Source organism: Sitophilus oryzae, unplaced genomic scaffold (assembly GCF_002938485.1).
Source record: "Sitophilus oryzae breed Bouriz unplaced genomic scaffold, Soryzae_2.0 scaffold_177_pilon_pilon, whole genome shotgun sequence".
Taxonomy (NCBI): Eukaryota; Metazoa; Arthropoda; class Insecta; order Coleoptera; family Curculionidae; genus Sitophilus; species Sitophilus oryzae.
This window is the reverse complement of record NW_022146479.1, coordinates 1,788,878-1,814,338: the sequence shown is the minus strand read 5'-3', so window position 1 is coordinate 1,814,338 and position 25,461 is coordinate 1,788,878. Positions and strand designations below refer to the sequence as shown.

Sequence of the window (25,461 nt, the reverse complement as noted above, 5' to 3'; positions counted from 1 at the left end):
TGCTTGTGGTGCAGTATAAATTACGTTTTTTAGTTTCGTTTAGTTAATATTATTTTGTTGTGTTCAAAAAATGTCTTTTCTAAAAAAAAAATTCTAATCTATCTTTCTAAAATTTTTTTATTTTTTTAGAAAATTTGAAGGTTTATAAGTAATCTACAGGAACAACGGTTTGATAAATAAGTCTATGAAATTTATTGATAGAGAAATTCATGGAAACGTTTTATTCAAATATTCGTTTTTATGTTTTTTAATATTATTTTTCATTTTTTAAAGAACAAAAGACCTAGGTCCCCCCTGGGCTCAACCTCAGCCCCCCCCCCCAGGATGAATTGCTAGTTACGCTAATGGTAAAGACAAATCCCTATTTTACCAATGAATAAAAAAACAAGGGATGAGTCATATACTACATACTTTTATACTCATACCTTAAATTTTTTTTTTAATTTTGTTTCATTTCCCTTTTCATAAATTTGCATTCTTATATATTTATTGGGTTCTATGCAAAGTGTATACATTTGGAGAAATATATTGCATCAGAACTAGGATTACAGGAGATGCTTGTTAATCTTTGAAGGAGACTTCAAAACGTTCAATCGTTCCCAGCCAAAAAAAAACATGAAAAACATCGAAAAGACTATTTCTTTTTAAATATCTCAGCTATAGTGAATGATAGGAAAAAGTTAACGGAAAGAACAACATTAAAGCTTCATTCAGAACCTCGCAATTAGTGGAATAAATTATTGGTTTCGATTAGCGTAGAAGTTTGTTCCTTTAACTTCAATGTAAGCATTCAGAACGTCAAAAATAGTGGTACACATTTTCAATTAGTAGAAAAAGTTATCAAACTTTAACATTTCCACTAATTATACTTCAAAATTTGCGAGAAATGTCATTTTGGCCTTTGATTATCTTCCGTCAAGAGAAATTGTGGTTGTCAAAAGTTGATTGTTTTATAAACTAAATATTAGGCTTTCTCTATGGATACACCTGACTAAGGCAAGCTGTTGCTAGGATATCCTATTAATTTTAATTATGTTTTTTAGACATTGTGAATGACTGTAAACTAAAAAGTATAAAGTGTAATTTATTCCACTAGTTGCGACGTTCTGAATGAAGCTTAATTCAGTGAAATTAAATGATTCTGAACAGGTTAAGTCCGAATTCCATAACGCAGAACGTTTTTACCCCAATATCTCCGGCTCACCACACCAACCAATTCATTCTTTACCCCATCTAACATCTACTTTCCCCCTCCATAACCTTACAGTCAAGTCATGCCGGCGTGTCGTTGTCCCCCAGGTCCCTCCCATTCGATCAGACACTCTACCTTGCCCGACGGACCGATCCGCTTGGCTCTGACAGCAAACCGCTCCCCCGCGGCAATGCGATTGGCCGCGCCGAAGTACATGTTGACCGACGTCTTCAGATCCTCCATATCGATGTCGGGCTCCGTTTTAACGGGGCTAGGCTTGGGAGTAGGCTGTTTGGGAGGTGTGGGGTCTTTGTCGGGCGGCTTTTCGGGCCGTTGGCGCAGGCGTCGGACGGGATTGGTGCTCATCGTGTAGTTTGGACAGTTGCCTAGAAACCGAGATTAGAATAAAGCTTAGGAGCTAAGAATAGGAGTATTTAAATAGCCGAACAATCGTCATATATCGTATAAACACATTTGGTTACCATAGAAGCATGGTCTGGATTTTAACGTGTAAGACAGTAATGTAGACAGCTTAGTGAAAAATCAAATAATGTATTTAAAAGTTGGGTTGATACATTCCTTCTATGCGGTATTGCCGGATTTTGCATCAAATTTCAAACTGCCCAAGTAGGCGTTTACGAAAAATGTTGCCTCTAGGCTTGGATCTTTAATTTTCACAATAAGTTACTCATTTTACTACAGCTGTAATATATTCTTATTAAGCCTCGGTCTCAGAACTACGTTGTGTCGCTGGCAAAACTATAAATACAAGCGTAATTGTTAGTTAGTAACTGTAGTCAAAATTGACAGCTGTTTGAATTTAGTACAAATTTTATTGGTTCTATGATGGGTAGCCCGTGACACTGCGAAGTTTTAGAATTAAGTTTTACACCTTAAAATACGATTACTAGCACTATTTCTGAACTAATCTAAACAAATTCATGAATATCTATTTCTATGGTATTTGTAAATGACAGGAGATGTTTTATGTCAAGTTTTCAATCAACAGAATTGAGTACTATTAAATAGCTAAGATATAAATATTATCTTCGTTTATTCTTATTTTACGTAAGAAACCGGCAACACTGTATGCCGTTTTTTATTTTGTCTCTTTGTCTGTCAACCCGTTATATACTAAGGGCTGGCAAAGGTTAGTCTTGGGTCGAGATTTCCGTATGTAAGAAAAGTACAATGGCGTTTATAATGTACTGAACAAAGAGACAACAGTAAAAACGTTGCCAAACGTATGAAATAAACCGAGAAACTGTGCACATTGCTAAGAGATGTGGAAGGGGATACAGCAGATTCGTCGGTCGACCCAATCAGTACCATATCAGTACTTCAAATTCTAGTGAAGCGTTGAACATCATGCGTTTACGATTTAATTAAGTTTCGTAATATATTTGTTTATTTATTAACGAGTCGTTGTAATTTTCCCTATAGCTTGTAAATTTTTAAGTGCAATAAGTTAGAAACACTTGCTCCTTTGGTAAAAATAAGTGGAATTGAGTTGGTGTTCGACAGTGGTCGCGCTATTAGAACTCTGAATTCAAAAATCGATATCTCGAAATGAAAATTGCAATGTACTACAATGCTGAAAATTGCAATGTACTAAAAGTAAATGGATGTCTTTTTTTAATTTTGAATGGAAAAAAGCCTATAGAAAGTTTTCTTTTCTTATTTAAACATCTTGCAAAAGATCCAAACTTGAAAATAAAATAAAATCATATCTAAAATAGTTCTTCAGTTATCGCGTGTTATGTGTCAAAAAGTTGAGTTTTAAATTATCGCGATTAAAATATGGATATCCTAAGGATATCTGTATAATTCGATTTCAGATGCTCAGTAACATATCTAATGATTTTATCTAGTTATCTTTTCGAAAATAAAAGTCTTTTAAAAATAAGATCGTAATTTGACTTGTTAGAGAAAGGCGTACCGGAGAAATGTGGCAACGCCGCAACAGCAGGCCGTCGCATTTTTCTCACTCCGACTTAATAAGATCTCTATGTGATTTACTTCCACACATGTAAGTACCGACCTAAAAGTAAGAGTTGCCAGCACGGTATATTTATCTCTGTCGTATGCATTAATCTCTTACCTAATTGGGCATTGCCGTTGGTTCCTTGTCCTTTCCATTCCTTGGAGTCCAACGGACGGGCAGGTACGATCGTGGCAGTTTTACTGGCAGTAGCGCCCACACCATAATTATTTACATTACTCCGGTTCCTTCTCAACCTCTTCTTCCTCTTAATCTCTCCGTTCGGACCGATTATGATATCCTTTTCGCTTAACTGGCGCTTCATAGGTCGCATTACGGGTTGACCCGGTATCACAGTTTTTAGGGGTAGAGGCAAGGTGATCTCCTTGCCCCGTTTCTTCTTCGTCGACTCCTCTCCTCCTCCCATCCTCAGCAGTCCCAAAAACGGGTTATTTTTTCCTTCAAAGTCTTTGGGCGGCGGTATAATTAAATCTAATGTGCTTTTGGACGACGTCTCGTCGCTAGAAGTATCACAGGGCGTATTCAGTTCCAGATCTAACAGATTGGATTTTTTATTTGGCAGCACCTAAACAGAAGGTATATCTTAAGTTCTATGGATGATGTATAAAATTATCTTACATCAAAAAGAACGCAATTTAAAATACTAATCGACATATCCGAGCATATTTCGCAAAAAATAAGTTTGATTAACTGTATTTATCCACACTTAGAAAGAATTACCCTGTATAGTAAGAAGTGCGTGTATTAACTCTTTCATAGGTATATTTAAGGTTCATTTTAAAGTTAACTATAATTTTAAATATAGGTACTGGGGTGCCTATTAAATATGTAAGTGTAGGCATACTCTGTTTTTTCTCAGGTAAGATTTCGACAGAAGATGACAGAAAAAGCAGATGACGTCGATATCAATCCATTTATTTCACTAAATAAAGTTTCTAATATTTTTATTAGTTATGTATAAATCCGTCATGCGTCGTCTCTTGTTGTTTTTAACCAGTTTTATTGGTTTATTTCAAAAATTACCGTTCATATTTCAATATAATTGGTTTGACGGAACGATATAAGACAAACGGACGCCGATGCGTATGAACACGACTTAAGATTTTTGAGAGTTGTCAAACTGTTGCCAAATTATAGGTTATAATTTTGTGTCAAATTAAGTCAAATAAAAATGATAAATATTTTGCATTTTGGACTGTGTTATACGTGTGTTTCGTGTTTTTTTAAAATTAAGTGGAAGAAAACTCGAAGGGAAAATTAAGTGTTGACCCAGACCATAGTTTACACTTAATATTCGGTGCCCAGAGACACAGTTTGCCAGAGAGTTGTATTAGCCACAAATAAAATTTGTATACCTTCCTGTATATGGTACCAAAACCTGGAGTATCTGTAAATTTTATATTTATGTATATCATTTTAGTATATTATAATTTTTTTTTAATAAAATAAATGGATAAGATTTTTTCAGTTTTATACAGTATTTTTCATAATATTTTGAAGTAATCACTTGTCACTCAAATTTTAAATATATTAATTTTCTGCTATGCGTTCCAATTGTACCAACTTATTTCTTTGTAAAATAAAATAAAGTACTTTGAAATTAATGACAGACACATCTATCACTGTCAAGGATTTTGTCATTGGACAGACTATGTTATAACTGGGAGTATATTTCGACTCCAGAAACACGCCCATTTTAAATGTTAAAAACTTTACACTGTATTCTCATGAAATTTCCTGATGGTGTATTGAAACCTCGCAATTCGCAATATTGTCACCTCCTACATTACCCGCATTCTGCATATATGTGTGTTAATAAATTCACAGTAATTCTAATTGCCGCACAGTAAATTACTAAAAATTATTTTTAATTAAATCAGTGACATTTACAATAAATTATAGAAATCCGCGCAGTACTTATTTTCAACACATGCTAAAGCTTGATTTTCAGGCATCCGTTGTCCGACGATACGTTGATACAATATTAATTTCATTGGTTGTATTTAAAGGCTTCGATTGGTTAACCGTTTTGCATTCATTTTCAACTAAACTGGAAAAATTATCGTAACAATTACGTCAGATTCTTTTATTGCTATATTATGAAGTATTTTCAATCAAGTGTAAACTTTCTATACCATGAGGCAACACAAAGCATGGAATAAGTAGAGAGCTGGCCAGTCTCAGTAAGTATTAATTTCAAAATTTTCTTTGAAAATAAACAACATACCTTCGCTTGATTAGATCCTTCCGAAAACTCATTACTAAAATCCGACTGCATCGACATGCCGCCACTGGATGCCGGCGGAGTGGGCGGGGCCGACACGCTGGTGGGCGGCGTCGGCGGCATATCCCCATTGGCCGTTCCCTTGCCACTAGTTCCGTTTCCGCTCCTAGACCTAGTTTCGCCGTTTTGCTTGACGGACGGTGCTGCTTTTTTGCCGTTTTCGTCTTTTTTCGTCACCAGCCGACGCGGGCGTTTCAGTATTCGCTCCCGCTCGCGATTGGTCATTGCCAGAAGTTTTTTGCGACGTTGCAAGCTCATTTTCTTGAAGGGGGCGGTCTTTTTCGCACAACCGGCGTATTCGGTTTTAGAGTGAGTGTATTTGTTGGTTGAGTTTGGTGAGATTATCTGAAATTATTATTAAAAAAAAAACAATAAATACAGGGTGTTAATAAATAAGTGCAAAGAAAATCCTTAAAACTTACCCTTTCTTCTTTTTCGATCTCCGGACTTGGACAGGGCGATTCCGTTTCGCTGTGATTCGCCGACAGCTGATATGCCACGCCCATCATGACGTTACGCATCGTGACATCACAAGGCACCAATTTACGGACATTGTGCAAGCCTGGCGGCGGCGAGAGAAATTGAAGCCTAATACAATATTGAAAATAACAGTTTATAGAATAGCCATTTAACCGTAATATTTTACTTTGAATATATTTTACCTGTTTCCTTGCCATAGTTCACGCAATTCTAGTTCAGTAACTCTCCGATTTGGCGGCGGCAGCACTACACAAGGCGCCGGTGGCGGTAACCTCACTCTTAAGCCCCATATAGTGGTCCGTTTTTTGATTTCCCGTCCGCACTTGAACCGATTCCTGTGATTCGTTAACACGGAAAGTATATTGTCCCTACGTTCTGCCTTAGTTATATTCGCCATCTATAATAACTTATTATTTTCTGTTTGATTTTGTTAAATATTTAATTACCTTTGGTTCTAGCTGTAACGCATGCCAATTATCACTAATGTACGGTATCACAACGGTGTCCAAATCGTAATACTTTTTGCAGTTATATACTGTTAAGTTGAAAAGCATTAAATGTACTAAATCTACCCACTTCATTTCTAGTCTTCTCAAAAATTCCTTGCCGTGGTTGCATATCGAACAAACAAATACAAAAAATCTACAAATGTATAAATTACTTATACCTACAGATTTAAAATTATTTTATGGCTGTACCTATCACCACAATACAGAGGGAACTGTAATGAGTCCATGCATTTTTCATGAAACCATTGTTTACATCTTCCACATTGCAACATTTGTCTATACCATTCTCCGTTGTTTCCACAATAACAATAAATTTGTTCCGTGTTTACTCTGTGATATGGGTCCCAAGTTAATGAGCTTAACTATAATCACAGATAAAAAGAGATATAGATCGACGACTCTATTTCCCGTCAATTTGTACATAACTATCTACATATTATAAAATGCTAATGTTTATCTGTGTCGCCTCTACTGATGTAACGCCTTGCTCTAGAAAGTTGCTTTTTTACTAAAAGATAGCTAATTGGCTCTTCTAAAAACTGTCGTCGCCGGATTTTTTGTTTTTCATTTAATTAAAAAAATAAAAAGTATTTTTTTTCCTGATGTGGCGGATGCGCCAGGCTTCAACTAGTATTTGATATCAATTAAACTTTTAGTTATGCAATCGAGGGCACGATTTTTAAATTCATTGTTGCCAATTATGGACATATTCGACGCCAGGCTGACTAACTGGAATTTAAATTTCCCGCTGGGAATTCAGGTGGTAGCTCTTCTGTAAAAAATGTCAAGTTGCCAAATTTATTTATTTATTTCCTGACTTTGTCATTCGTTTTGACACTTTAGTTTTGTATTACGAGTTTTTGGTTTAAACAAATAGTGTTGTGATACCTTTAACCTTAAAAATGTTTACTAGCAGACCTTGCAGTTCAACACTGTTCTTTCTAGAATCTCTTTTAGTGCGGAGTGTACCAGTTAGCTTAATAGCCATAAAAAACTCATTGTAACTTTATTAGAATATTTTGAACGAGAAAGCGGTAGTAATGGCCCTTTATGTCCCTTAAGTGCTGTTAAGAAGGTGAGTTTCGTTGAAGTAAATAATAACTGTTTATATATTTATAATTAATTTATTTTTGTTTCCTAAAATATTTTGATTAAAAGAAAATATATAAAAGTAGGCAACACTGTGTAGGTCGAGCTTAATCACGTGACTAAAAGTTTATTTGGTATGAACTGTAGATGAGAAGTGCAATCAAAATTTTAGTTTTATTCATCTCCTGCACTATTTTATTTGAATTTTAAGCCGTTTCTATAGTTTATATATGCCATAAGTTGTGATATTTGAATATTTGTCATTAAATGGTATATTACATTATACGACAAATAAAAATAAACTGAAATAAATGAAAAAAAATTGATTTTATTATAAAAATTACTTGAAAAAAAATCATATAAAATTAATCAGGCATTATTTTTATCAGAACTGCTCTTAAAATAATTTAAATTTGACAAAACTTACGTCATATGGTAATACTTTAATTGTAGTAGATGAAGGCATGGATTCCTGAGTACTAGAACAATTTGAGCTTCGCGAATCCCTTCTTAAGGGCTTCGTATCGCTTTTCTTCAGTCTATTTGGTTCACTATCTAAGCATCTTTTACAAAGCCATGAAGAATCTAAAATTTTCAGGATATTTTTATAAAATTTCAATATTTATAAGTATTCATACCATCTTTATGATTATTGTTGGGTATTTCAGGCGTATGACATTTTTTATGATATCCTCTACCACACCTATCACAAACGCAAATTTCTTTTTCGTTTTTAGGTGATGACTTTTTACAAATCACACATAGTAAGTCTTCGTGCTCTAGGCCAGTGCTGAGTTTGGTCAAATCTTTAAAAACCGACCAATGCTGGGTGTTATCTCCGTACTTGACTAGGCATTGGTCCCTTGTATTATCCACTTCCACAATTGTGCCAAAGTAATACCTAAATTTTATCAATATTAAGTTCCTAATTACTATACTACAGGAGGATTTTAAATAAACTCCCTATTTCATTTTAAAAATTTATTGATACAATTAAACTTTTGTGTTTATGCAAGAAATGTGGTGTCCATTTTAGATGATCCTGCTCAAATATCAGATTACTTATTACATTACCTTCCATCTTTTTGTTTAACTAATACGTCTTGGCCAGAACAAAATTCCGACATCGTTCTGTCTGTGTGTGTTGTGCTGTCAGGGGCCACAGTTTCTTCTTGCAGCTGTTTTTTGGGGCTAAAGTGACTTGTGCCTTTATGAATGACCGAGGACATTATTGGGGGTTAAGTAGGATGAGACAAAAGAAACCTAAAATCAATCACCCAGATATTGCAGCAGAAATCAAGCATTAATAATTTTTATTAATTAATATATTTAACAACAAAAATCTCTCAAATAATAAGAAAGAATATAAACGATTTCTAAATTTTTAGGTCTTCTATTTTACATATTATCTGTGATTATTTTACGAAATAAAAGATATCTTTAGGGGCATAAAAAGTATAGATGCAGGCACAAGAAATGTCTGTGTTTTTTTAGGAAAATAAACAATAAGATTTGGAAAGAGTTATTCAAGATCTAAAAAACATAATGGTAATTTTTATTTTTCCGGTTGTGATCAAGAAATTAAAACCACATTAGAAAAACAAATGTTTTTCCATGCTGTCAATGCCTTAAAATTTAGTTATATAAAGATCATTATATTTTGAATAACTACAAATTATGTAAATCGTTTCATTACTTAACGACATGCCTTAGGTAACTTAATTTATAATAAAATCAATCATCGGCTATAAAAATGCGATAAATAAGTTTTACATTTTCCCGAAGCTTCCCCAATGATCACACCCGTCAAACACTGATAAGGATCAACTAGGTACGTGAAAGAAGTTTTTAAACTAAGTTTTATAAGATCATAACGGAGAAATTAAAGGATAACAATGAGAAATTTGAATAAAAACTTACAAGTCCCAATATTTTCGTAAATTTTCAGGGATCATTGAAATGAACAGAAAAGTTATCGGCCATTACCACAGCACGGACTGGCGTTTGACTCCCGCCAAATCGTTAGCCACAAATTTCACGTTTATCACAAAAACACACACCGAAAAGTGTTTTTATCACTTACACTTAGTTCATATTTACTTCCCGTTAACGAAAATCGGTTTTCCGTGGAAATTTAGAAGAAATTGGACCCCATTTCGTATTCATTTATTTTGAAAATTAACGACATATCAAATCACCAACATTTTTAAACGTCACTTGCAGATGGCGTCGCGTCAGTTTTAAAGTTTAGGGAGGATTTCAAGTATCGATACTAATGCTTCGATACTACTTTTATATTTTTGATGATTTTTTTTGATATTTGTTTTGTATCAATTTAAAATTTTATTTGAATATTGTACAATATAAGGAATAATATGGTCTTTTATTAGGCAGAAAAATACCAAATTAAACATATTGAAAACTGAGATTCAAATTAGAATTATTAAGTATAATGGATTGAAAACGAAAACTATACAAGGACTATACTTTCATAATAGGTAAGAAATAAGAAATGATATCAGTATTTTGCACATTATATAAGTATGGTAGATCTAATTTGTTTGTTAGGATCACTTCACTTTAGTCCCTTGGAAATTATTGTTTTAATGCTGGAGTCCCAAATATAAAAATAAGGAACAGGATTTCAACTAAATATAAATAGTAATACTACTATTTAGTTTACATCACTTATTAAGAGAATTTATTTTTTTTGTTTCTATCAGTATCGATACTAATTAAATTACTATGTGTCGATAATTTGCAGGTATTAAATCATCTCTACTAAGATTGTTTCCTTCAAAAAATGGTGAGGGTATTTTCATTTTGATTTATAAGCAACCAGTAAAACACCAATAAAATAGTTATTCTATAATTTCTGAAATCCTAATACCAGAGAACTTTTATATATTTGTAAGGAATTTCATACATTTGAAGAATTTTACAAATATCTTGATGCTAATGCCGCCGATTTTAAGTGATTGCTATACTACAGTACTTAAAAATATTACAGTATTTACTATTTTAAACATCTACTATACATTATTATTCTTTTTTATCATAGTAAAGTTCTTTTTTCTTATATTCTAGGCACTTTTTAACACACATTTGGACATGGAACCAGGAAATGATTACTAACTTTCTGTAGATTTCCTAAAACAGCATAGAAATATTTACACAATATTATTTAGACATTTAGTACACTAAATGCTTACTCGGGAAATTTTTTATTATTTCATTGCTTCTATACTCTTCTGATCCATCACAACAATCACAAATACCATCATTAACTTTACTCGAAGGAATCATTTTAGGAAACTTCTTATTTAGGGATGTTTGGGTGCAATAAAATATACCTAAAGATTATATTTCACAGTTTTAAGAATTTTACTAAATTTTATAATTTACCATCGGGACAAGCATTGGTTCCTGGCTCATCACTGCTATCTTCACAATCGCAATAATCATCATTCACTTTCTCAAAATCAATTACCTCACTGCTTCTAATACAGGTGAATTTTCCATTTTCAGCAGTATAGAATCTCTTTTCTTGAACGTGACTTCCTCTGACTAGTTTTTCTTTATACAATTCTTTAGAATTTCGGTTTGGAACTGATGCAGATATTTCGTAAAATATCTTTAATTGATATATGATGAATAAAGCTGATATTATTAGACAGGGAACTACAAAAAACGATATTTTACGTCTAATAAAACGATACAACAATTTAGTCATTATTTTAAATCATTTGGACTGAAATTTTTAGCTCTAAAAAAGCGGATATTTGAAGGTTATGTTTATTTGTTTTCATTTTTTTTTCAGTATTTCAGCGTCTGTCAATTATCTGTCAATAGTAAGTAGGGACATCTATGTGACCACTTGTAAATTAAATATATTGACAGCCTTCTATTGGCTGAAGATATAACTATTTCTGACTATAAAGAAACCTTTATTCTACCGTCATGCTTCCGTCTCTTACCATCGTCTCTGCCATCGTGTAAGGTTCATATTGTTACGGATTCCGTGGGTCCACTAATTTAAACTCACTAAAAGACTTAACTAATTTATTTTTCTCACAATTTACACACAATTTATACTGATAATACACAATTAACTACTTATAAAATTCCTTCGCCAAATTGTCCGATTCGTAATAATTTAAACGCGGTATATTCAAACTTCAAACTGGTCCAACTGCCAAGCGCGGGCCTTTAGCTTTTTTCGGGTTCTTGTTATTACCGATTCTGAACCGTCTTAGAATTCTGCAGCGCACGCGCAAATGAAATAATGTCTTCATATTTCCTTCTGCGCATACGCATCACAGTTCTAGGACGGTTCAGAATCGGTAATAAGAAAAACCCGAATTAAGCTACACTATACCCCCTGGCGAGTGTTTCTGGAACGTTGTAAAGAATTTTTTTTAATATATTCAACATTTTTTTTTATATATATTTTGTAATATTCTTTTACTTTCTGGCGAATTCGCCGGTTTTTCAATGCACGTTGCGGTTTAGTAGGCAACCAGTAATACAGTTTAGCGGCACATACACCTTGACAATATTTTTGAACTTTTTTGTACCGCATGATCGAGAAAAAAACGGCGTCCAGTTGGCATGGTATGTTCTGTGTCTTTATATGTCTTTAATCTTCATTTCATAACCATCGCTGACTAAGTTTGTTTTCGATCATCCGGGACATGCTCCGCCTACTTTTTTTACGGGAATATATTTCATATTTTCCAACGCGGAAGGAGATCAAAGGAGATAACTTTGAAAAAAAAACTTTTTTGAATTTAAATGTTAAATTCTAAAATTTTAGAATGCGTTCTTAACTTTTTCTCACTCTGTGTTTTGCGCTAGTGGCAAAATCTTTGACAAGGAAAGAGAGGGGATAGCTAACACGCATATTCTCCAGTGAAAAATTTTTGAGGCCAAAATTTGATCGGCGGCCATACTTTGGTGACAAGATTTCGAGGTGACACCGGTGACACCAAGCGAATTTTTATGTTTTTTGTTTTAAATTTATAAACCGTGTTGTTTAGTATGGTGAGATGTTCGGCGTATGTCTGCAAAGGTTGAAGCGAGAAAAAAATGACTGGAATTACATTTTACAGATAAAAGTTGATACACAACTTGTGCTATTTGTGCTATGCAGTCATAAAATGTACATTTTTTTCATTATAGCAGTAAACATATGTAAAATCCTTTTAATATGTTTTGTACCACATTATAGCAAACTATTTTTATTAATTCCAAGTAGTATTTTCAATATCCTATATTATAATTAATGTTTGAAACTATAAATAATGCTACTCAGACAGGATTTCTCCAGTGGCGTAGGGTATTATAATCAGAGAAATACAATTTCAGCAATAAACATTTTTTTTAATATATTTTACATGTAAAAAAATGTATAAAGTATTGTTATCAAATATGTAAAATAATAATTGTAAACTATAAAAAAACATGAAAAATTTTGGTTATAAAAAATGTATGTATACATACATATAATACATATAAAACTATATGTATAGTTGACAAACTTGTGGTGGGCTACTTGTTACAATATTTTTTTAAATATCTTTTCAAAAATTTGCTAGTTTAGGTGTATAATAATAGTTTCAGTGAGTAATTAATAAAAATTTAAAAATAAATAAATAAAATAACACGACAAAGCTTCTAGAATAATTGTTTATTTTTTTGCGGAAAATTAAGATATTCTTATGATTGAAGGTAACAAATATTAAAAATTACATTATTCATTGAATCCGTAGGCAAGTGTGAAGGGGATTGGCTAGATTCATTATTATACCGTATGATTGAAAAAAAACGGCGTCCAGTTGGCTTGTAAATGACTGTCGATGACATTCCTCTCAGTCTTTTTTCGACGTCATTTTATATAGTTTTTATGTCATTTTATATGTAGAATTATATGGGAAATGTCATCGATCGTCATTTCCAAACAAACAGGATGCCGTGGTTTTTCGATCATACGGTATATATTATGTATATACACGTTTAAAACATATATATTTACATTATTTTTCATTTAATTATACATTATACATACGTTAATAAATAAATAATTGTCTTGATGATCAGTTCACTGTGACTGTTAAATAAATTTTGCATTATTGGCTTAGATATTCTAATATTATAAAGGTGAGAATATAAAATACAAAATTGTATATGCATTACGTTTTAATAAATATTTTTTATCGTCTATATATACAAGCTAATTTCTGATGCTACGCCATTGGAAAATTTCTTGGAAAAATTCACAAAATAGAAATCAACTAGTTGATTTCTATTTTGTGTCGTGGCTATGTGATAATATGTAAGTATTTAGGTTTTTACTAGTGTAGTTATTAAAACTATAAAGTTTACGAAGATACGAAGTTTGTGTAATGTAACGCTGATTCGCGTAGTAAAAAGTGTGTGAAAAGGAACCCGAACTGGGTGACGCGTTGTGTTCAGGGTTCGGAAGTAGTTAATTAAGACGTAATTTACCTGATTAACTACGTGTAGTTTTTTTAACAAACTACGTCTTTTCCCGTTCATTAACTACATGAAAACTACGTTAATAAACTATGTATTGATATTATGAATAATTTTCCTTTGTATGAGGTGTAATAGAGATAATATGATGTAAATATTATATTTAAAGACATATTTCTTCTGTTTTCTTAAATACATTATGTGTTTTTAAAGCTTCAACTTATTAAAACCTCACCTCAAACCTTTGATATTTGAAAGTTACATACATAACTTACATAAACTACACCCTCTACATAAACTATATTAACTACATGTAATGTAGTTTATGTAGTTTTTAAAAGTTTTTAAAAGTAACATGTAGTTTTCCGAACCCTGGACTTGTGTTGTAACAATTTGAAATTAAAAATAAAATTGGCGAAAAAATGTCAAGACTAATCTATACTAAAAAATGTCTATACAAGAAGGTCTATACCTATGTGTATTAATCTATAGTAATATATAAAATCCTTAAGTGACTGACTTACTGATTAATCACGATCCTGCTCAAACCACTCAACGTAAGAAGCTCAATTTTGGCATACAGGTTGATTCTAGGGTGTAGAGGTTCGATAAGAAGGGATTTTTCGAAATTCCAATTCCAAGCAGGGGGTGAAACACCCCTCAAATGTTACAATATTTTTTATTTAAAAAACGGTCAAGTTTCCGAAAAAACGCTTAAACACTAATATTTTATTTTGTTATTTTACATATTTTAAGATTTTTTAAAAATTTATACAGGGTGTTTCATAAAATATGACCATTGAGTAATCACGATTCTGGTTAAACTGCTTGACGTTTAAAGCTAATTTTTGGCAAACGGATTAACTGTGGGGTGTAGAGGTTCGATAACGAGGGGTTTCTCGAATCTCAAATTCCAAGAGGGTGAAAAGAGGGTGAAAACTCTCAAATATTACAATATTTGTTATTTGAAAAACGGTTAGTCTTTCGGGAAAACGCTTGGACACGCATAATTTATTTTGTTTTTTACATATTTTGATTTTTTTTTTAAAAAAATCATACAGGGTGTTCCAAAAAGTTGCGTAATTGATTAACCACGATTCTGGTTAAACTGCTTTGACGTAAAAAGCTTATTTTTGGCAAACGGATTTTTCGAAAGTCAAATTCCAACGAGATGAAACTACCCCTCAAATATTACCAAGTTATATAATAATATCGCCATATTATTTTTTCTCATGTTGATATAAATGTGAGAAAATTTTATCCAGTTTGTATGTTAATGGAAATTCTTGCTTTGCTTTATCATCACCATTACAAATGATAAATTCGACGTGAACGAAGTCGCGGGTATACGCTAGTATCTGAATGAAAGCACACTATTTAAGGTCGAGTACTTGTATAACTCGGTTGTTTACGGTATTCTCTGATGGTGGCAGCACTAGCGGAGAATGCACCAAGCTTATATTGGACAAACTAAAATTTGATACTGGGTGAAAATGGTTCGAAATGATAAATGGCTAGTAAATTACTATAAAAATGTCTTTATTTAAAAATCATATAATACAAAGCATCATTTGAACTTAAAATTAAATTTACCAGACACGACAAGCTTTCTTTTGAACAGTTGCATGTCTGTTATAAAAGCTAACTAAAAAATACCTTTATAAACTCTAGTCAGTACTTTATACAAAAAGAAAACTAAAAATTCAACCAATAATATATACTTTTTTATAACTTCTGAAATATATTTTAGCCATAAAAATTTTTACCTATAAAAATAAGAGTGTTGGTTTTGATATATTCTTGGTTGATTTTTTCTTTCTATCTACAAAATGTAAAACTAACTAAAAATAGAGAGAGATTATTTTTATCATCAACAATATTTTAAAAATTACTGAAATACACTTGAACGTTAGTTTCCATAAGATTTGGAATGTGCGTTTATGGATATTTGTCAAAAATATTTGCAAAAAATGTACAAATTAAATAACTAAAATCACCGAAACAGATACTGAATAGTTTTAAAAAAATTATGTAAATATTTAAAACAACATAATTATAAATAATAAAGGTTTCGAAAAAAAATGTAGTAAAAAGGAATGGAATCAATAAAAAATATCGCAACGTCTTGTAATACCCCTCTAAATAAAAATATGTATATAAATAGTTTTACTTTTTACAATAGCGTTCCTGGCTCATAATACCTTAACTACCAGCTAAAAATATCGCATTTAAATTTATATACAAAATATATTTTAAACTACGAATAATAAAACATTTTTATCTATATTTCATAATATTACAACAAGGTGTCGGAAGGCACATTTTTATATTCGACAGGGAAGTCAAACGTAAAATTTTCAAAATTGCTATATTTTAAAAATGAAAAAAAAAAGAAGAAAACTAGATATGTATGTGTCAAAATAAAATGAACGTAATAAATCCACAGAGAGCATTTTAGTACTATTTATCATCTAGAATAATAATTAATAATTCTTCCCTGTCCTAATTAATATGAAATTAATTATCTATTAACGATTTATTATGAATGTAATTATATGTATATACAGGGTGGTCCGAACTGTATTCCGAAAACTTCGGCAGCATATTCTGCAGACAAATATAAGTAAAAAAGTTCGTATAAATGTACGTATATCCTAAAATGGCTTAGTTTCGGTTTGGTTGTGAAAGTTTCATTTTTGTTCCAATTTTTTTCCAAATAATTTCTGAAGTAACCTCAATATTTGGATTAAAATTAATGTCTGGGAGTTTTTTGGCATGAAAAATTTGATTTTGATGTCAATATGACTCCTATTTGTAGGGGGCGCCACCTACATGTGTTTTAACTCTTTTGAAGAGTAATAACTTTTCGTCCGTACTTGTATAAAACTACAGAGTGAAAAAATATACATTTCCGTGACTTTTTCTTACGTAAAATTTGTCTCTTGATAAAAATCGCTACGGGCAACCGTTCTCAAGATATTTAGAATGGAAATAGTCAATACATGTCATTGTTGACAAAAAATAAACACCTTGAGTAGATAGTTATATTAATAATAATTACAAGTCAACATGTTTAATTTATGTCAAATTGACATTGTCAATGATGATAGGTATTGATAATTTCGATTCCAAATATTTCGAGAATCATTAATCGTAGCGATTTTTACCAAGAGACTTTTTTACTTGGTAGTTTTATACAGGTACGGACGAAAAGTTCTTACTCTTTACACCAGTTAAAAATATGTAGGTGGCGCCCTCTACAAGTAAGAGTCATATTGACATCAAAATCAAATTTCTCATGTTAAAAAACCTCCAGACATCAATTTTCATCCAAATATTGACGTTACTTCATAAATTATTTGGCAAAAATCGAAATAAAAATGAAACTTCTATACCCTGTATCTCCGAAACTAAGCATTTTAGGATATACATTTATACGAACTTTTTTACTTATTTTTATCTGCAGAATATGTTGCCGAAGTTTCCGGAATACAATTCGGACCACCCTGTATAAAAAACAAGGAGAGATAAATTATTGCTTGATATTTGAAAAAAATAAGAACATTTTGCAAATGACGTGTGACCCAAAGATGTGCATTATTAAAAATATTTTTTTAAATATATAGGGTGTCTCTTAAATAAGTGTAAGTATGTGGATGGTAATGAGTGGTAAATCTGTACAAAATAAAACTATTTTCTATTTACTATTTTTGAAAATAACCAATAATTTAACTTACAAAACTGAATATTTTGAAGAAAATAGGAATTCTGGTTAAAAACCTACAATATTGACACGTGTCATGGTCACACGTCACTAAATGCATTTCACCTTTGTCTGTGTACAAAAATATTCGAAATTTTTCCGATTATTTTCGGATTATTTAAACAAAACTACTAAAAATTTTTACAAAAAATAATATATAGATCTAAAAATGAGACCACATGTCGAATATATAATAATAATAATAAAAAATTCACGTGCGCTTCAAAAAAAGTCACAACAGTCAACAACATTATTTTACCAGATCACATAATTTTAGCTAAATATACTTAGAAGTCTCTTCACTGGTTGTTTTGTATATCTTAATATTAAAGTTTTTACCCAGCTAATTTATAGTCTAACTGGGAGAGTACACAAACTATTTTATATAGTTTGTATTCTCTCCCAACTAGTTCACAAACTAGCCCACATAAGCACTTTAACCGTAACATATATGTATATACCGAACGAAAATGCAGTTCAACCATTCAAATGTAGATGGCGTCCGAACCTTTGTTAGTTTGGTGCCCCCCAACGGCAGATGGTGCTACGTAGGTACCGGTGTTCGGACTGGCTACATTTTCGGACCAGTCGGAGTTGCACGACCTTGGCGAACTGGACGACCAATGGCCGGGGCTTTCCGGCGAGGGCGTCGGAAAGTTATCGGGTAGCAATTGGTCGCTGTGTTGGGAGGGCGGGGTCATGTAGTAGTTTTGTTGCTGGAAAAGTAGGGTTAGAATTAGCATGGTTACACGACAGTGTTGTCAATTGCCTAGTTGCAAAGCCATAACCGAGACAAGAGGAGACAATGACAATTGTAACATTAATACAGGTTGGTGCCTCTCTTCGACGCGGAGGCTCCAGGGAGAAAGACAGTTTGTATTGAAATAAAATTTTGTGAAAATATGTAGGTTAGTTTAGAGCATTTTTTAAAATTATAGTGAGTTCTACAGGGCGTCCCCAAAAAAGTTACACATCAAAGTTATGTTTTTTGTAATGGAACACCCTATATATTAATTGATTTTCGGATTCTAGGAAGAAAATAAAGGCGAGTTTCATTAGAGAAGTATATGGCTAAAATGTAAGGTTTTTGGCATATTTAACATTTTCTAAAAATGAAGAACAAATTTTAAATTTCAATAAAAACTACCTAAATTGGAATTTACCCGGTATGGCTAAAATGTAGTTAAAATAACTATTATTGTACTCTAAATGCTATTAAAACTTGACCCAAAAAGTTATACAGGGTGAGACAAAATTATATTGAACATGGGTTACATTTAAAAGCAAGTTACTTTTTTATTTTAAATGGAACACCCAGTATATTATTCATTGCATACCCCTCAAACAAAGATTTTCCTAGATTTTTCATTTTTATGATTTAGTGACATCAGATCTTTATTATTTGGTAAAATCTAGGTGGCTGGTGATATGTCTGACGTTACTTCAACATAGATGTCAAATTAGTTTAACTTTCACAACTAGTTATCAATTTGTGCGAGTTAAAACAAAAAAAGAATTGTCAGAAATTTGCCGAAAATGGAAACTTATCCTATATCAGAGAAAATTTATATGATTCTGTTGGTTGGGGACTGCAGTGCGCGCGGATTTATCTAGTCTTCACTTTTTTTATTGGGATGTGCTAAGAGACAGTGTTTTCAAAACTCGACCAACTATTTTTGACAACATGAAAGAAATTATTGTGGCTTACATTTTAGCCATATACTTCTCTAATGAAAATCACTTTTATTTTCCTCCTAGAGCCCGAAAATCAATTAATATAGAGGGCGTTCCATTAAAAAAAAATCTTTGATGTGTAACTTTTTTTGGGGACACCCTGTAGAACTCTCTATATTTTTAAAAAATGCTCTAAATCAACCTACATACGTTCACAAAATTTCATTTCAATACAAGCTGTACTTCTCCTTGCAGCCTCCGCGTCGTATTGAGAAGCGCCACCCTGCATATTAGGGCAGTATATTATCATAGATTCAGCACAATTTAATTCTAATTTTTAACACTTACATTAAACGCCTGACCCTGGGCTTGCAGTTGTGCCTGCTGTGTTTGGCTCTGTTGCAACGTCTGCGCGTTGCCTCCCATATAACTGAGGGGCAACTCCAAGCCTGTCTGGCTGAAATCGAAACCCATGGGCAAGGTTTGCGTTTGGGGAACCCCACCGTGCTTCTGCTGTGTTGCCGCTCGCATCGCGGCGATGTGAGTAGGGCTGGTGGGTAGCGATGGACGCGTTTTGGCAGGGGAGGGCGATCCATTATATCTGCAATAGAAAATATTACATTTTAAGTTATAATCAGTAATTCTGCATCTTTATATTTCTTAAATCTTATAACAAACAATTTCAACTCTATGTTAATTATATTTTTACTAAAGAATTATTTTTTTTATAGTTATACATTGAATTGCGTATATGTCAAACTTACCCTTGCGGTGAGAGAGACATGTTACTCTGCACAGAATGTGGTGGGGACTGGTTTGAATATGGGGGACTCAGGGTATTCTGGAGCTGTCTCTGTTGCATCAATAATGCGTCCTGTTGAAAAATATTGAACGCACCGTAGTTATCAATGCCAAACTGTAACGTATTTTTTACCACGTCTTCGTAGCTTGGCGGCTGCTTGTTATCTAAAAAAAATGCGTTTCGTTAATAATAAAGTATTAGTATAATACATGTTTAACTTACTCATCAAGGACTCTAAACTCTGAGGCGTGAGACCCATGTTTGAGTACAGGGTGGTAGCGTCATATGGACTGGGCAAGTTGGTCATGGGTGACTCGACCGGGCTCAATGTAGAGGCGGCAGATTCTGCACTTTGTGGTGGTATTTCTGTTATTTGAGTCTGTTGCTGAGCCTGTAAATAGAATATTAATAAACTAGAGTAAAAAGAAAGTTTTCTGATTAAAGATTGTGCAGTTTGTAAATACATTTTTAAATTTTTTGTCTTGTAAATTTTGCTGATTCTTATTCTATGCACTAAATAAAAGTACAATATACATATAAAAAATGTCAAGTTGCAGCAAATCTTCAAAACAGAGTTATATGGACAGAATTGTGTTAAACATTTAAAGAAGTACTTTTGGTACTTTTTTTTATTTGAATTTGAATAATATACAAACCTTTTTATTGTTGTTGTTATTTGACCGTTTCACGCTTGCTTTTCTTCTTATACTTCCTCCTGTAGCATTGCCGTTATCTGCCCCATCCTGCGGGCTTATCGGACTTGTAACCTTCGAAGGCCTTTTGGATTTCTGCCTTTTATTATGAGCCATAATGACTGTGGGCTGTTGCAGCATATGCCCTGTTGGAGAGGCTGAAAACACATAATTTTTAATTTAAATATCGGTATTGTTTATAAAAATAAAACTTACTCATCAGTTGACTGTTGGAAACTACGCTAACCATTTGAGGACTCCGTGGTACGTGCTCGTCCAGAAGCCTTACAATATCGTGATGTAACCTTTCGCAAGCAATATCTCTGGGCAGTCGTTCCATATGATCAGTGATGTCTCGGTTTGCAAAGGCTTCCAACAAAGCTTTACAAGTCTGGAAAGAACCTAGAAACAAAATTTAGACTTTAGAATAATCCAAAAGATTGTATTAACATTTTTTACCTTCTCTGGCAGCTAGGAATAATGGTGTCTCGTCTTTATCGTCTTGCGCATCTTTATTGGCGCCATGAGCCAATAGAATGTTGACAGCTTCGACGTTATTGACAGCTGCGGCCCAGTGAAGCGCCGTTTTGCCGGAATTGTCAGCTGCGTTTATATCTGCTTCTGCGCTAATCAGGTCTTGAACCATTCCTTCAATTGCCAGCCTGTAATATTTTAAAAGATGTATTAAATACTGAACAGTATAAACTAAAGGCCAGATTATCAATAAAGAAACAATTTTGCTTAACAAAATATCTAAATTGGTAGCATTAAAAAGCGAAAATATTATCATTATAATTTATTACTAGAGACCAATCTACTATCCAAAACTAAAATATAGAAATATAGATAGAAATCCTCCTAGAATTAACTCACGGTTATATTTGTATAGCAACATGAACTAAAAAGCTAATTTATTGTAATAATAGAAATTGTAAGCTTTATATTATACTCTTTGTGGTTGATTTTATGTATTCTTTTCTTGAATGAATAGAGAATTCATGGAAATAAATTTCTGCATAATCTAAGAAAGTACGACGAACGCTTTATTTACTAGCAATCTGAAAAAAATGAGAAAATACTTTTTTGAGCATTGCAATTTTTTAGATGAATCTTTCATTTGTGACATAGAAAAAAATTTGAACGGTCTGACGAGTTTAACAGTTCATTTACAAAGTATTTTTCAATATTAAACTCTATTGAAAAGATGAAACTCTTACGAAATAAAAATATTGGAATTTAAAAAACATTTGATATAATTACTAATAATCCAAACGGTTCTCTTTAACCTGGTTCTACAACGGAATACAGTTTAAATTATTTTTCCCTGTCAATTTTTTGAGGTTGTCTATTCAAATCGTTCTTTCTTTAGTTGGGCGTCAATATTATAATGAAAGAAGCGATAGCCTCTAAAAGAAAAATAAAAGAGGCTTTTTTAATACAATCTAATAAAAATAAATGTATTGCTCATGCATCTGTAGATGTTAGTAATGTATGGCAATCGCCCCCCCCCTTCTTTGATTTTACAGAACATAACGTTCATACGTAAAAATTAAAAATAATCATACAGAAAGTTTGGGGCTTTTTGGTTTTACCTTATTAAGTAATTGTTATCAGGTAGTAATTGTTAATTTTGAAGTTTAACTTAATATAATGTCATTTTAACAGAAAGTCAACGGTTTTTCTAGACGTATCTGTTTAAAAAAAAAAACTAAAGTGTTCTCCAATAGTTGAATTAAAATATTTTAAATAGTTTTTTTTATTCTTTCTATTTTTTTTGCTTCTGACGACGGAAAGAGATAAACTTTCCGAAACGTTAAGCATTTTTTTGTTCGTTAGGCAAATTTGTATATCTATAAACCTAACTTCTGACAAGTAGTTTCCGTTTGGGATTAACGCAGAAGTGTTTACAAAAAAATAACTATTTTATCTTGTAGATTTTCTTGCAGTGGCGAAATACCAATATAGGATTTTTTGGAGGGAAGAATAAAATCTCTAAAACTAGACAACAAACAAATAATATCTATCTTACCTCGCTGCCAGAATAAGTGGAGTGGTTCCTTCGTTCATTCTAGCGTTCAGATTGGTAGCCCTGTTCCTCAAAAGAATCTGGAATACCCCCAAAGCATCAGCCGCTACGGCGGCATGCAGTGGCGTCCTTCCGGTATTATCTTGAGCATTGGCGTCCGCTCCGGCATCCAATAATCGTTTGGCGGCGTCTGCTCGTGCGTATCTTGCTGCTAAATGGAGCGTGGTCTCTCCGGTCTTGTCCATGGTTGCGTTCAAGTCTGCTCCGTGGGCTACGAGGTCTTGAATAACCGCGCCTGCGGACTCGTCTTCGTCCTCCTCGCCAGTGTCCATTCCGCCGCCTCTGATGGCGGCTACCATGATGGGCGTCATACCGCAAGGGCCTCTGGCATTTATGTCGTGGTTGTTTTCGCCTATGAAATCATCAAAATATTTAAGATCTTCTGAAATGTTTACCATGAAATTCGTTGTGCCGTATTAGATAAAGTTGACGATACTTATTTATAACATTTTCGAAAATCCAACCTTAAAAATAAATGATGTTATGTTGGCGACATTGCGCTGTGTTCAGCAACGTTGTCGTTTATTATTTGACAATTATCCTAATGTCAGTGATTATTTTGTATTATATCGTGTTGTTGTTGAATATTTGTGAGTAATTCTTGTTTTTTGCCTATTTTCATAGTATTTTTTTTTAAAATTGTACTTTTAAGCACAAACAGTTCTTTTAAGAACTAAATTTTCGAGTTTTTGTATTGCATTTCTTGAAATTGTGTTGAAAATATGCATGTGTTGAAGTATTTAAACAGTCGAAGTAAAGAGCTTGTAGCTTCCTTGATAAACTATTTTGAACGAGAACCTGACAATAAAGGTGTGAGAAACCCTTGACTGCAGTCAGAGAAGTAAGTTTGATTGATAAGCACATTATACCACTTTCAAAGTTATTTCTACGTATTTTTTTATTAAATTCTGTGATTATTAGTTTGTGCATTAATAATAGCAGCCTCTTACTTGTTATTACCACTTATGACGTTGTAAGATGTACATCAATAAATAAATTAATTAAAAAAAACCTAACCTAACCTATAATAACGCTTAGAATAATCTTCATAATGGACTAGTTTTTAGCCAATATGTAATAAGTAAAATAAGCTATTAAACAAATAAATCAATTAATTACTAAAATATTAGTTATTAAATTAAAAATAAAAGGTAAAAATCTTTAAAAAATGATAATATATAATATAATAAATATATTGTTTGTCAATTTTAAATTAAGATTCATCTCATAAATCCATCACAATCTGGCATCGCCGTCGCCATCGCTTGTCACTCAAAGTTGATTACGTGCATCGGAAGTTGTTTTGCGATTACCGTATGTATATATTTTATTAACACAAAATATATTGAAAATGCAATTTTTAAAATTTCGAAAAATCATATTTTTTGTATCCAAAACTTTTCTTCCTAAAATTTTTGATTTCAAGTGATCTAACCCCATTTTTTAGCATAAACGTATAAAAGTGTATTTTTTCTATAGATTTGTTTTATTTTTGTTTGACAGTCATTTTATCAGAAAAAAATGAAATTATAGATTAAAAAACAACGTACCTTGTGGAGGAGTTAACATAGCCGATGGTCTAATATCCGCAGCTTCCAGATGAGTTTGAGTCCATCTAGGTTCAGCTTCTTCATACTCCGTAATAGCAGTCTGATCGCTAGAGTATCCAGTTTCACCAACCCTTCCTCGTTTGGGAGGCAGAGGATAGCTAGGATAGTCATCGTCCGAGTACTGCGGTATGTGCCCATGCTGCGAATCCAACTCCAATCCAGGAATCGACTGATTCTTGCTCAAGTTCCTCAGTTCCTGACCTTCCGGACCTCTCCTGCGCCTTCCCAAACTCGAGTTATTACGCAGAAAACCTTCCGGGAACCAAGTAATACCGGCAGCTCGCTTCCTTTGAGCTTGTATGACCATCACGATTGCCAAGGCCGTTATCAGGACAATGGCGATTCCTCCGAAGACGTACTTGCTGTTAGTCGGCTGGGTGACGTCATCATCGAAGTCCGAGTCTCCGTTAACTTGATAAATCGGAAAGCTTTGAGACAACGAATGTTTGGAGGCTTTGGCCGCCAGAAATTCTGCAGCTGCGCTGGCTGTTTGGAAGCAATACTCGGAATTTTCGCCGAACTCCGTACATTTCCTGTTGTCGATTTCCAAGTAGACTTTGACGCCGGATTGGGCGGTTTCCGAGTAGATGATGTGGTGTTTGGAACTGAAGTCGCCATCGAGGTGACTTCTGGTGTTACCGACCCATGGGTAGATCATGTCGTTGTTAAGTCGGTCCTTTTTAACGCGTACCGTTGTTCTTAACTGGTGTGACGTGTCTCTTAAGAAAGCTATCAGGTTTTTTCTAAAGGCCTAAAAAGAAAAAAAATTGTGGGTTAAGAAAG

The 25,461-nt window shown here is 33.0% G+C and overlaps 3 protein-coding genes across 4 annotated transcripts in view; all 3 read right to left on the bottom strand.

Moving 5' to 3' along the window:
• Nucleotides 1-1,016: 1,016 nt before the first annotated feature.
• LOC115882407 (PHD finger protein 1) lies at nucleotides 1,017-9,745 on the bottom strand. 2 transcript variants are annotated; one of them, XM_030900460.1, is made up of 11 exons: nucleotides 9,477-9,745; nucleotides 8,631-8,819; nucleotides 8,195-8,457; nucleotides 7,984-8,141; nucleotides 6,657-6,829; nucleotides 6,405-6,600; nucleotides 6,141-6,355; nucleotides 5,901-6,066; nucleotides 5,422-5,823; nucleotides 3,294-3,759; nucleotides 1,017-1,578 (listed from the first exon to the last, which is right to left on the bottom strand). In XM_030900460.1, exons 2-11 carry the CDS (start codon nucleotides 8,783-8,785, stop codon nucleotides 1,268-1,270), a joined length of 2,505 nt encoding a protein of 834 aa, XP_030756320.1. In that variant the 5' UTR covers nucleotides 8,786-8,819; nucleotides 9,477-9,745; the 3' UTR covers nucleotides 1,017-1,267. The 2 variants fall into 2 exon arrangements, with proteins under 2 accessions (XP_030756320.1, XP_030756321.1); XM_030900461.1 differs by lacking the exon at nucleotides 9,477-9,745 and adding an exon at nucleotides 9,265-9,361.
• Nucleotides 9,746-10,411: 666 nt separating this feature from the next.
• On the bottom strand, nucleotides 10,412-11,403 carry LOC115882290 (glucosidase 2 subunit beta). Its single transcript, XM_030900258.1, has 3 exons — nucleotides 10,962-11,403; nucleotides 10,769-10,909; nucleotides 10,412-10,706 (listed from the first exon to the last, which is right to left on the bottom strand). The coding sequence occupies exons 1-3, from the start codon at nucleotides 11,287-11,289 to the stop codon at nucleotides 10,651-10,653; spliced, it is 525 nt and encodes a 174-aa protein (XP_030756118.1). The 5' UTR covers nucleotides 11,290-11,403; the 3' UTR covers nucleotides 10,412-10,650.
• Nucleotides 11,404-17,495: 6,092 nt separating this feature from the next.
• LOC115882512 (neurogenic locus Notch protein) overlaps nucleotides 17,496-25,461 on the bottom strand; it is a 249,523-nt gene continuing 241,557 nt past the window's right edge. The window contains exons 22-30 of the mRNA XM_030900608.1: nucleotides 24,619-25,429; nucleotides 23,012-23,420; nucleotides 21,442-21,644; nucleotides 21,199-21,384; nucleotides 20,947-21,140; nucleotides 20,513-20,681; nucleotides 20,253-20,454; nucleotides 19,837-20,089; nucleotides 17,496-18,530 (exon numbers count right to left, since the gene is read on the bottom strand). Of these exons, the coding sequence (XP_030756468.1) occupies nucleotides 18,300-18,530; nucleotides 19,837-20,089; nucleotides 20,253-20,454; nucleotides 20,513-20,681; nucleotides 20,947-21,140; nucleotides 21,199-21,384; nucleotides 21,442-21,644; nucleotides 23,012-23,420; nucleotides 24,619-25,429 (2,658 nt within the window). The 3' untranslated portion in view covers nucleotides 17,496-18,299. The remainder of the gene's footprint in view (nucleotides 18,531-19,836; nucleotides 20,090-20,252; nucleotides 20,455-20,512; nucleotides 20,682-20,946; nucleotides 21,141-21,198; nucleotides 21,385-21,441; nucleotides 21,645-23,011; nucleotides 23,421-24,618; nucleotides 25,430-25,461) is intronic.